This window comes from Oncorhynchus keta, chromosome 2 (genome assembly GCF_023373465.1).
Source record: "Oncorhynchus keta strain PuntledgeMale-10-30-2019 chromosome 2, Oket_V2, whole genome shotgun sequence".
NCBI classification, from domain to species: Eukaryota; Metazoa; Chordata; class Actinopteri; order Salmoniformes; family Salmonidae; genus Oncorhynchus; species Oncorhynchus keta.
In genome coordinates this window covers 71,061,539-71,074,255 of record NC_068422.1, presented here as the reverse complement: position 1 = coordinate 71,074,255, position 12,717 = coordinate 71,061,539, and the positions used below count along the sequence as shown (strand labels likewise).

Genomic DNA, 12,717 nt, shown 5'->3' with positions numbered 1-12,717 from the left:
ATGAGACTACTTTTATGAGACTACTTTCTCATTGTTTAATAACAATTAAACAAAACCCCTCAAATGTTCTGGGCTGGCATCCACTACCCAAAAGCAGCACTTTTATGTCCATGACTTCCAGACTTCAACATCTTTCTAATCTGTACGGCCCTCTCCTGGGTCATGATGGAGAGGAGGCCATACAATTTTACACAATATTATTTTGACCTTTAATTAAATGATTTATCATTGGAAGGAGGTATATAGGATATACACTGACTGTGCTTTACTTGGACTAAAATAGGTGTCGGTACAAATGTTTGGTGCCAGTACTGTATATTTCTAGGTGCAGGAGCTCCCCAATACTTTTGAGCAAATATTTTCTAAGAGGATTAGGAGCTCAAGCAGTAGAACGTTGGGGGGGGGATATGCACTATAATAGCCTGCTTCAATCCTTCCCAGCCCCACAATAACATTATGTAATAAAAGCTACGTCTTGCACAAACTATTCTTACAAGCATGCATTTATGTTGTGGTTGCATGGTAGTCTTTAGTCTTGAAATATTTAGCTTTTCATAGTAAAATAGCCCTCTTAAGGTAATGCAAACTTAACTGTAGAAAAAAATATTTTTTTTTGTAGTGTGGAAACAACTGTTCACCCAGAACCACGCCCCCGAACCCTTGAATTCAAAACTGGCGCCCAGACGTCACTGCCACCCAACTGCTGCGGTACCACCCTCCCACTTCTCCCGTCGGGCTTCTGTCTGCGCATGCACACTCGCCTGCTCCAGGCCACCATTTTGTGTAGAGACAACTCTGTCAACGCGTGAGAGGATTAATCGAGCTGGGACGTAAGGGCAAGCTTCCCTACCGTCGCCAGAGGAAGACCGAACAAGCACTGAGCGCTCAAGCAAATTTACCCGGAAAAGGAAGACCGAGGACCAGGTAAAACGGCACTTTCTCCGATGAAGGGGGGCATTTTTGTAGGAGCTGTCGTCGGCCTCTAGGTGTCACGGTGGGGCTCGCGGTCCAGGCGACTGGCGGGGGGGTGTTTGTCTCCCTCTATCGTTATCGAAAATTTACTAAAAACATTTATAACCCAGAAGTTAGAGCTTCTGTTAAACGTATTAGTGTATTTGGACGGCTATTGGTTCGTATTAAGGCACGGATGGCTTTATAAATGCTTTAATGTTTAGGGTCTTGTTTAGGCCAGGCGTCCATCTTCTCGTGCCCATTGTTTCCTCTTTTGAGAAGAGAACCTGCGTCTCCGGGTTCTAGAACGAAAGCTCAACATTTCGAGTTTAAACTTTTATCAATTTCAATGTAACATCCTAAATGTTTCCTGTCACTCATGGTGCTACGATTTGAAAAAATGATTATCTTCTATAGTCTCAGATTTACTACATAGCCCCTGATCTGGGTAGTTGTTTTAGTCTATGTTCTAGAACCATCCGATGGTTCTAATATCAACACTAATTGTATAATACTTTCTATGGATTCGTTATTTTACTGCTTCTCAAAATGGGGCTCTAGTTAAGTTGGCTCGGTAACTAGGTAACGTTTCACAAAGGTTCCCGAGAGTAAACACGGAAGGAGGGAATGTAGAGTAATCTCTTATGTAGCCCAAATAAATCTGCGAGCACGGAGAGTAGATTTCTTCCAAATCAGAAACTAGATTAGGGGTTGGTTTCCTATCATCGGCACCACGTCCCATCGCGCTAGCCCGGTCCGCCTACAGCCGCCTTTCGATTTAAAACTTGTCATAAGAGAGGGAGCCCTAGCTCCCTCTAACCTGCACGCTAATGTTACAAAAACATCCACTCTTCCCTGGGCAAGTCACGAGGGTGATTAGGGTAGTTTCCTTTTACCAGTGAGTTTTACACCCCCCCCACCACCACCAAAACAAAATATCTGCTTATTTTGTATTTTGGCAGTGTTCTTTTTTTATTGGGACTTTGTCAAATGGTTGGTAGATCAGAGAAGTAGGATTAAACTTAAAATAATCAGCTGATGTTCGGTGATTAGGCCTGACTTGCAGTTGGTGTTCTAATTCATCCCAAAGGTGTTTGATGGGGTTGAGGTCAGGACTATGTCCAGGCCAGTCAAGTTCTTCCATGCCAATCTCAACAAACCATTTCTGTATTGCTGAAACAGGAAAGGGCCTTCTCCAAACTGTTGCCACAAAGTTGGAAGCACAGATTTGTCTGCTGCCAATGTGTGTCTATGGCTGTGTGCTAAATTGTATACACTTGTCTGTAACGTGTGTGGCTGAAATAGCAGAATCCACTCATTTGAAGTGGGGTCCACATACTTTTGTGTATATATATATATATATATATATAGTGTATCATGTGTCAAAGTAATTTTTATGGTCTTAACAGGTCGTTTTCTATGGAGGGTGAAGTCGTTTCCATTGAGACCGCTCAGGTTGAGGATCTCCAGGACAGTGGGGAGGGACCCGAGCTGCTCCAGACTGTAGAGGCTGCCCTGATGGAAGGGGGTGTGCCACCCCAAGTGGTGACAGGGAATGTTGAAATGATGGTGATGGACACCCTGGACTCAACCCTTGACCCTGCCCTGCTACAGATGAAGACTGAGGTCCTCGAAGGGGGTGGCACAGTGACGGTCACCGGGGGAGACGAGGGACAGATCATCACCCTGCAGGTTAGTGTGATTTGTGAGTTTACGCTGAGAAAGATATCCTTTGTAAGCCAAACTTGTAGGCATAAATTATTCAGAGAATTGACTGACCCCGACTGTGTCTTGACTTTAGGTGGTGAACATGGAGGGGAACATGGAGCAGACAAGTGCAGCACTGGGGCTTGGACAGCTGCAGCTGGTGCAGGTTCCTGTCACTACAGCCACCGTGGAAGAACTCCAGGCCAGCTTTGTTGACGCCTCTGCAGGCAATACCGAGGCAGAGCCAGTGATCTGCCACACCCTCCCTCTGCCCGAGGGCTTCCAGGTCGGACGCTACTCAACTACAAACACACACTTTGGCCTGAAGGCTCAGGTGAGATGCACTGTCTATAATACAACTCTAATCCCTTCCTGGCAAATTGTTTTTGTCTGGTGAAGGTGGTGAAGGTGGGGGCGAATGGAGAGGTGGAGACAGTTGAGCAAGAAGAACTGCAGGCAGCCCAGGATGAGCTCCAGGTGACCCATGGGGAAGAGGAGGAGGAGGAGGAAGCTGAGCCCCAAGTAGAGGACCAGACCTGGTCCAAAGACCCAGATTACCAGCCAACTGCTGGCATCCGCAAGGGGAAGAAGGGCAAAAAGAGCCGCCTGCGTTACGGGGAGGGGGAACGGGACATGGATGTGTCTGTATACGACTTTGAGGAGGAACAGCAGGAGGGGATGCTTTCTGAGGTCAACGCTGAGAAGGTTGTGGGCAACATGAAGCCGCCCAAACCCACCAAGATAAAGAAGAAAGGTCAGAGTTGTGTGAAAGGTCAAGTTTTGTGTGTATGTGGGGGTATGGCAACCCCTCTCTTTTGTGGTGTGAGGAGGAGATCTATGCGTGTTAAAGGGAGAATCGGCGATGATGCAGAAAGTAGAACGCATAGTGGGTCAATTTCCGCAACAACTATGAACGTTGAAGAGCAAGGCTCAACTTCTGTGCTGTTTTGGTCCCGTGGCTACCACGCTCTTAACAGCGTGAAGCGACTCTGTGCACATGTGCAGATACTGTGTGACAGTGAGCGCGACGTCTTGCATTTCGCTCATCTCAATATCTGTGGCGCTGCTCGTGGCGACGTCATTTCGCTGAGTCTACCTTTTAATGTGTTTAATAACCTCTTGTCTCTCAGGTGTGAAGAAGACGTTCCAGTGTGAGCTGTGTAGCTACACCTGCCCCCGGCGCTCTAACCTGGACCGCCACATGAAGAGCCACACAGATGAGAGGCCACACAAATGCCACCTGTGTGGGAGGGCCTTCAGAACAGTCACACTGCTGAGGAACCACCTCAACACACACACAGGTATCTACAGCCTTTCATGTTCAGTCGCAGGCTGTTAAGAAAAATATATATTTATCCTTAATGAATTGATAGGGTGCGTGTTAATTATGTTTACTATTGCCCCTTCCCATTCCTTTTTAGGCACTCGTCCTCATAAATGCCAAGATTGTGACATGGCATTTGTGACCAGTGGAGAGCTGGTGCGTCATCGTCGCTACAAACACACATTCGAGAAACCCTTCAAGTGCTCCATGTGTGACTACGCTAGTGTGGAGGTAAGTATATTTGCAATGTATAACTGACATTTTTCTGGAATGTTGTTTAAATGTTTCTCTCTCTCTTTGTCCCAGGTGAGTAAGCTGAAGAGACACATCCGCTCCCATACAGGCGAGAGGCCCTTCCAGTGCAGTCTGTGCAGCTACGCCAGCCGAGACACTTACAAACTGAAGAGACACATGAGGACACACTCGGGTAACACATACCCCAATCTCTCAGCCTTACACCCAAGTATTCCTGATTTTAGTTCTGTTGATCGATGCTACACTTGACCAAAAATATATGGACACCTGCTCGTCGAACATGTCATTCCAAAATCATGGGCATTAATATGGAGTTGGTCCCCCCTTTGCTGCTATATCAGCCTCCACTCCTCTGGGAAGGCTTTCCACAAGCGCATTAGTGGGGTCAGGCACTGATGTTGGGGCTTTGTCATGCTGAAACAGGAAAGGGCCTTCCCCAAACTGTTGACACAAAGTTTGAAGCACAGAATTGTCTAGAATGTCATTGTATGCTGTAGGGTTAAGATTTCACTTCACTGGAACTAAGGGCCTTAGCCTGAAAAATGAAAAACAGCCCCAGACCATTATTCCTCCTCCACCAAACTTTATAATTGGCACTATGCATTGGGGCAGGTAGTGTTTTCCTAGCATCCGCCAAACCCATATTCGCCCATCGGACTGCCAGATGGTGAAGCGTGATTCATCACCCCAGAGAACGCTTTCCGCTGCTCCAGAGTCAAATGGCAGAAAGCTTTACACCACTCCAGCCGACGCTTGGAATTGCGCATGGTGATCTTAGACTTGTGTGCTTTTGATCGACCATGGAAACCCATTTCACAAAGCTCCCGATGAACAGTTCTTGTGCTGACGTTGCCCCCAGAGGCAGTTTGGAACTCGCTAGGGAATGTTGCACCTGAGGACAGGTGACTTTTATATGCTTCCGCACTCTGCGGTCCCGTTCTGTGAGCTTGTGTGGCCTACCACTTCTCAGCTGAGCCATTGTTGCTCCTAGACGTTTCCAATTCACAATAACAGTACTTACAGTTGACTTGGGCAGCTCTAGCAGGACAAACATTTGACAAACACACTTGTTGGAATGGTGGCTCCCGAGTGGCGCAGCGGTCTAAGGCACTGCAGTCCCTGGTTCGAATCCAGGCTGCATAACATCCGGCTGAGATTGGGAGTCCCATAGGGCGGCTCAGCGTTGGCCGGGGTAGGCCGTCATTGTAAATAAAATAAAAATTGTTCTTAGCTGACTTGCCTAATTAAATAAATAAAATGACATGCCACGTTAAAAGTCACTGAGCTCTTCAGTAAGGACATTCTACTGCAAATGTTTGTCTATGGAGATTGAGCATGCAGCCAATCTTATACACTTGTCAGCAATGAGGGTGGCTTAAATAGCTGAATCCACTAATTTGAAGTTGTGTATGTGTGTAGATGTATATCTCTCTGTCTCGCATACAACCTATTAAAGTGTCTCTCTCTGGCAGGTGAGAAGCCATATGAGTGCTACATCTGCCATGCTCGTTTCACGCAGAGCGGCACCATGAAGATGCACATCCTGCAGAAGCACACAGAGAATGTGGCCAAATTCCACTGCCCCCACTGTGACACAGTCATCGCTCGCAAGAGCGACCTGGGTAAGTGACTCGCTTGTGCACAGTCATATCTCTTCTGCTGAAATACTGTCTTGTAACCTGGATCAGTCTGTGTTCCTTACATTTGGATTGTCCCCTCTCTCACTCTCAGGTGTGCACTTGCGGAAGCAGCATTCGTTCATGGAGATGGGCAGGAAGTGTCGTTACTGTGACGCTGTGTTCCACGAGCGTTACGCACTCATCCAGCACCAGAAATCCCACAAGAACGAGAAGCGCTTCAAGTGCGACCAGTGTGACTATTGCTGCAGACAGGTATGTGAAAGAGACTTTCTCTGCTTGTTTCCTCTCAATCTTCCCTGATTTGAAATGGTGGATGTCCACCAGATATTTGCCATCATCAATCTGAGATGAGGAGAAGAGGCCACTTTAGATTATTGAGATGCATCCCATGGATATGTTTGGAATCAGCCGGAGACTGTTCTAGACCTCGGTGTGTTCACTGACTGTCCTATGTTTAACCTCTTACCCCTAGGAGCGTCACATGATCATGCACAGACGCACACACACAGGGGAGAAGCCGTACGCCTGCAACCAATGTGAAAAAACTTTCCGGCAGAAGCAGCTGCTGGACATGCACTTCAAACGTTACCATGACCCCAACTTCATCCCCACTGCCTTCGTCTGCAGCAAGTGTGCCAAGACCTTCACTCGCAGGGTAAGGGGACAATACACATCCACACAGAAAACTAAAGGATTTCTTCACATCCAAACCCATATCCTCCTGAGCAGAATACAGGACACACACAAAAACACACCCTCCCACCAGGTAGGGGAGGTTTGAAGCCTAGTTGCTCCATTGTGTGTTGTGGTCTTAGTTCCTTCAGAAAGTATTCATACTGCTCAACTTATTCCACATTTTGTTTTACAGCCTGAATTAAACAGGTTTTTCTCTCACCCACACACTATCCATAATCACAAAGTGAAAACATGTTTATTGAAATTTTCCCAAATTTGTTATGGATGAAATATCTAATTTCCATAAGTATTTACTCCCACGGGTCAATACTTTGTAGAAGCACCTTTTGCAGCAATTACAGCTTTGAGGCGTCTTGGGTCTGTCTATCATTCTTCCAGATTTTCTCAAGCTCTGTTAGAGCCACTGAACACGCCAATTGGCAGTTTTTTTTATGTTGCTCATTAAAAATGGGATTTCAGTCTTTCCTGACCAAAATCCGCATTTGGTTTATGATTGTACCCCCATGAGTCACTGAATCAATCTAAGAGAACTCAAATCTGTAAATAATTTTTATGTTTTTGCCAAGGATGTCTTAGTTGCACAATTTTGTTTCTAACTAACTTGTGAATCCAATCACGGTGTCAGATTTGATTTCAAAAATGCTTTACGGCAAAAGCATACCTTGCAATTATTTGAGACCATAGCCCAGCAGACAAATCATTACAAACAGTAAACAGCCAAGTAGAAGCGCTACACAAGTCAGAAATAGAGATATAACTAATCACTTTCCTTTGATGATGGTTGCACTCGGAAAACATTCAATAAATGTTCCTTTTGTTCTATAAAGTCTCTATATCCGAAAACCTCCGTTTTGTTTGCGTTTTCTTCAGTTATCCACAGGCTCAAACGCAGTCACAACAGGCAGACAAAAATCCAAATTGTATCCATAAAGTTCATAGAAACATGTCAAACAATGTTTATATTCAATCCTCATGTTGTTTTTAGCCTAAATAATAGATCATATTTCAACCGGACAATAACGTTGTCAAGATAAAAGGTAAACAAGAAATTCACTCTCACGGTCGCGCGTATGAAAAGGCTCTGTGACACTGCAGGGTCCATTCATTCAGACTGCTCTTACTCCCTAATTTTCAGAATACAAGCCTGAAACAATTTCTAAAGACTGTTGACATCTAGTGGAAGGCATAGGAACTGCAATTTGAGATGGATACTGTAATGGCATTGAATAGAAAACTAGAACAAACAAAAATATCCTACTTCCTGAATGGATTTTTCTCAGGTTTCGCCTGCCAAATCAGTTCTGTTATACTCACAGACACTATTTGAACAGTTTTGGAAACTTTAGAGTGTTTTCTATCCAAATATACAAATTATTTGCATATCCTATCTTCTGGGCCTGAGTAGAAGGCAGTTTAGTTTGGGCACGTTTTTCATCCAAAATTCCAAATGCTGCCCCCTACCCTAGAGAAGTTAAGCCAGATGGGGAACGGCGGTGAACAGCCATCTTCAAGTCTTTCCACCGATTTTCAATGGGATTTGTGTCTGGGCTTTCGCTGGGCTACTCAAGGACTCTTACATTCTGTTCTGAAGCCATTCCAGTGTTCCTTTGGCTGTATGCTTGGTCATTTTTCGGTTGGAACGTAAATCTTCACTCCAATCTAAGGTCATTGGCTATAAATGCAGGATCTCATCAATGATTTACCTGTATTTGCCTCCATAGTGCTTTGCATTCAGGCCAAGGAGTTAACCTCTAGCGTCGAGCAATCCTGTATCCGGGAGCGGAATCATAGCCTCAAGCTCATTACCATAACGCAACGTTTGCTATTCATGAAAATCGCAAATGAAATTAAATAAATATATTCAAACACAAGCTTAGCCTTTTGTTAACAACACTGTCATCTCAGATTTTCAAAATATGCTTTTCAACCAAAGCTACACAAGCATTTGTGTAAGAGTATTGATAGCCTAGCATAGCATTAAGCCTACCATTCAGCAAGCAACATTTTCACAAAAACAAGAAAAGCATTCAAATAAAATAATTTACCTTTGAAGAACTTTGGATGTTTTCAATGACGAGACTCTTAGTTAGATAGCAAATGTAATTTTTTTTCCCAAAATACTATTTGTGTAGACGAAATAGCTCCGTTTTGTTCATCACGTTTGGCTAAGAAAAAGACCGGAAAATGCAGTCACTTACAGCGCCAAACTTTTTTCCAAATTAGCTCCATAATATCGACAGAAACATGGCAAACGTTGTTTAGAATCAACCCTCAAGGTGTTTTTCGCATATCTATTCGATAATCTATCAGTGGTGGCAGTTTGCTTCTCATCAGAAGCAAAGGGAAAAATACTGCAGCTGGAGATTACGCAATAATTGTGACGGAGGACACCAAGCGACCACCTGGTAGATGTAGTCTCTTATGGTCAATCTTCCAATGATATGCCTACAAATACGTCACAACGCTGCAGACACCTTGGGGAAAACGTGGAAAACGTAAGCTTACTCCTAGCTCCTTGACAGCCATATAAGGAGTCATTGGCATGAGGCGGTTTCAAAAAATGCGGCACTTCCTAATTGGATTTTTATCTGGGTTTTTTCTGTAACATCAGTTCTGTGGCACTCACAGACAATATCTTTGCAGTTTTGGAAACGTCAGTGTTTTCTTTCCAAAGCTGTCAATTATATGCATAGTCGAGCATCTTTTCGTGACAAAATATCTTTAAAACGGGAACGTTTTTAATCCCAAAATTAAAATAGCGCCCCCTATATCCAAGAAGTTAAATTGTTTTCATCAGAACACAATCTTTGCCGTATGATCTGTCGTTCAAGTGGCTTTTTGCAAACTCCAGGCGTGCTGGTGCCTTTTTTCTCAGTAGTGGCTTCTGTCTGCTCAGTCTCCCATAAAGCCCAGATTGGGGAAGTGCTGTGGATACTGTTGTCCTGCTGGCAGGTTCTCCCATCTCAGCCATGGAACTCTGTAGTTCTGTCATTGGGTGCTTGGTCACCCCCCTGACCAAGGTCCTTCTTGCACGGTTGCTCAATTTGGTTGGAAGGCCAGCTCTAAGCAGAGTCTAGGTGCTTCCATATTTTTACAATTTCCCGATGATGGAGACCACTGTGCTCTTTGAAACTTTGAACACTCCAGTAATTGTTTTATACCCTTCCCCAGATGTCTCATCACCATTCTGATTGTTCCTTGGACTTCATGGTATCGTTTCTTCTCTGACATGCACTGTTAATTGTGGGACCATATATATATAGACAGGTGTTTCTAAATCATGCCCAAACAATTGAATTATTCACAGGTGGACTCCATTCACATTGTAGTGACATCTCAAGTATTATCAAAGGAAATTGGATGTATATGAGCTCAATTTGGAGTGTCGTGGCAAAGGGGTGTGAATACTTGTGTAAATGAGATTTCTGTATTTATCTTCAATAAATGTGCAAACATTTCTAAACATGTTTTCACTTTGTCATTATGGGGTATTGTGTGTAGATGGGTGAGCGAGAATATATTTAATCCATTTTGAATTTAGGCTGTAACACAACAAAATGTGGAATAAGTCAAGGGATATGAATACCTGTTTACATTTTTTTTCACATTATTCTTTTTAAACCAGTTACACATACGAACAACGACTACATCTCGTCTGCCCAGACCCACATGCTCACACCGCATCCCTAGTACCAGCATTATTGTTTGCCACATGGCCTTAAATTGTACCAATTTGTCTTTCTAGGTCACCCACGCTATTTCAATAAATCATTCGATTTTTTCCCCCCGTTATGTTAATTTACATGTTTTTAGTATAATTGTTCTCAAGATGAGTGATGAAAAGTCTCTGGGCTGGATGATTATCTCACTATTTTCTGAAGGCACTGTATATTACTGTTTGCTCCTCAGAACACCATGCTGCGTCACGCAGAGAACTGTAATGGAGAGAACACCGGCGACGAGAACGGGACCCCGCCCAAGAAAGGCCGCCGCGGCAGAAAGAGGAAGATGCGCTCCAGACGGGATGACGATGATGATGACACCGGTACGACCAAGTCACAGTTAATGTTATTGTTCTTACACATGCAACAATATCATGTAATGTTATTTAGTGTGCATCTTAAGATTACAGTGCTAAAATCAGGTCGTTCTTGTTCTTCTCTTCCACAGAGCCTGAGCTGGATGACATTGAGGAAGAGGAGGAGGAGCTGCTAGCTGAGATTGAGGTGGAGCAGGCACCACCGGTTGTCCCTGTCCCTGCCCCTGTTGGCCCGCCAGCCAAGAGGAAACGTGGAAGACCTCCAAAGGCTAAACCTGCCCCAAGTGAGTCACACTCTGGTACTCTGTTGGAATAATTTAAAAAATACCACCCTCCCAACTTAATTTGTTGAAGGAATCACTTTTCATGCAGACATGCAATCGAGTGAATAATTTGGCCGTCACATATTTAATCAGGTGCAGATCATTGATCAGTACCCAAAGGGACTCAAAACAGCTGAACAGATTGTAAAAGTGGTTTTCTTCTTCCCTCAGCGGCGGCAATCATCCGTGTGGAGGATGAGACCACAGGCGAGGTGGATGACATAATCGTGAAGAAAGAGATGAAGGCAGAGCAGGCGAGCCAGGAGGAAGAAGCTGTTGAGGATGAGGTGCCAGCAGTAGAGGTGGAGCATGCTGAAGGAGAGCCTGCCAATCAGGTAGAAGAGTCATTCCAGGGGGAGGAGGTGGTGCAGGAAGTGGCACTGTCTGTCACAGAGGCTCCACCCAACGGTGACCTCACTCCTGAGATGATTCTCAGTATGATGGACCGGTGATGAAGACGAAGCCTCTGTCTACAACTAACAATACAAATTGTCCCCTATCTGTACACTCACATGCACCCCATTTGTACCCACTCTCAAACACACATACCTGCCCTCGCATACACCGTACACGTATACCACACATGCACACCCCAGTTATAACCTTAGATCTCTCTCTGATGTTGATGATAATGCCTGGGACATGTCTAAAGATACCTTTAGCCCATTCTATTTTTTTAAGAGCTTATTTACCTCTCTTGCGATCTCTATCTACATCCTACTGCGAAACCCCTGACACCCTCATGTTGAATTATGTTTGTATACAGAATCTAGATAACATTGTGCAGAGTGTTGTCACTGGAAAAGATGTAAGGAGAGGGGGTGTGGTTTAGCTCATGATGATGTATTATGTCATAAATCATGTCCTCATTCTGCTGTCAATTATGTTCTATGGGCCCTCAGAATGCCTTCTCTGTAGCATATTTTGGCCCACATTTGATCTCTTCATGTTGGCCCTCTTCTCGTGCTCTGTTGTCTGTCTAAAAAGTATCATGTGCTTTCAACCATGGAATTAGCTGTTAGGGGTTCAAAGGTTAGGGGGTGGGATTACCTGAAATATTCTGCTTTTACAAGCTGTTAAACTGTTTTCAAATTAAACACAATACCTTGCTCTTGTTAAAGCTTTTAGAATGTATTACTTTTTTGGTTTGATGCTTTTTTTTTTCTTTTTTTTTTTGTACCATCAAAATGAAATGCTAGGGGACTTGAATGGCAATGATATGATTGGAGGGGTGGGAGAATGCTTGACTGTACAGCAAATAATAATACAAATTTAAAAAAGATCAACCTACTGGGGTGTCATGAGTCAATTTGCTTCAGTTTCAGCCTTGATTAGGCTAATTTAGTATGGCATGTAATACTGGAATATAGACACTATAGGATGTTCGATCATGTTCAGACTACAGCATAATCTGCCCTATTTATCTGCTACATGGTTCTGACAGAAGGCTTATGCCCACAAGTCTCTTTGGAAACCTGTTTGGAGTAGTAGGTGAACTAGACTATTTTGGTTGTTCCTGTTGAATTTCTTTCAGAGGATCTGCCCTCTGATATTGAGTGCTTTATTAAAACACAATTTTAGTCCCCTACCTGGTTTTCCCTTGCTTGATATTTGAATCACTTCATGGAGATTTACACACACCAGAAACCCATTGCCAGATCACCAGTCATCCCCTGAATTTTCTATATCCCATCCACGTAAAATTAATTATTAATTTGTCATTTCAGCACATTGTTCCCTTCCTGCATTTTGGTCAGTTCCATGAAGAACCTTCATTTCTAT

At 43.9% G+C, this 12,717-nt stretch overlaps 1 protein-coding gene across 1 annotated transcript; it reads left to right on the top strand.

Annotated features, from left to right (window-relative positions):
- The first annotated feature begins 689 nt into the window (after positions 1–689).
- On the top strand, positions 690–12,523 carry LOC118359784 (transcriptional repressor CTCF-like). Its single transcript, XM_035738516.2, has 13 exons — positions 690–924; positions 2,361–2,643; positions 2,753–2,944; positions 3,058–3,412; positions 3,789–3,959; positions 4,080–4,213; positions 4,289–4,409; positions 5,710–5,859; positions 5,969–6,129; positions 6,350–6,532; positions 10,483–10,618; positions 10,744–10,896; positions 11,107–12,523. The coding sequence occupies exons 2-13, from the start codon at positions 2,371–2,373 to the stop codon at positions 11,385–11,387; spliced, it is 2,310 nt and encodes a 769-aa protein (XP_035594409.1). The 5' UTR covers positions 690–924; positions 2,361–2,370; the 3' UTR covers positions 11,388–12,523.
- Positions 12,524–12,717: the final 194 nt, after the last annotated feature.

What these genes read in the sequence shown, in the direction of transcription:
- LOC118359784 (XM_035738516.2), top strand. Translation starts at nt 2,371, where the DNA reads ATGGAGGGTGAAGTCGTTTCCATTGAGACCGCTCAGGTTGAGGATCTC. An exon ending in CCACCTCAACACACACACAG is followed by an intron (nt 3,960 to 4,079) that starts GTATCTACAGCC and finishes ATTCCTTTTTAG; the next exon opens with GCACTCGTCCTCATAAATGC. An exon ending in CGCTCGCAAGAGCGACCTGG is followed by an intron (nt 5,860 to 5,968) that starts GTAAGTGACTCG and finishes TCTCACTCTCAG; the next exon opens with GTGTGCACTTGCGGAAGCAG.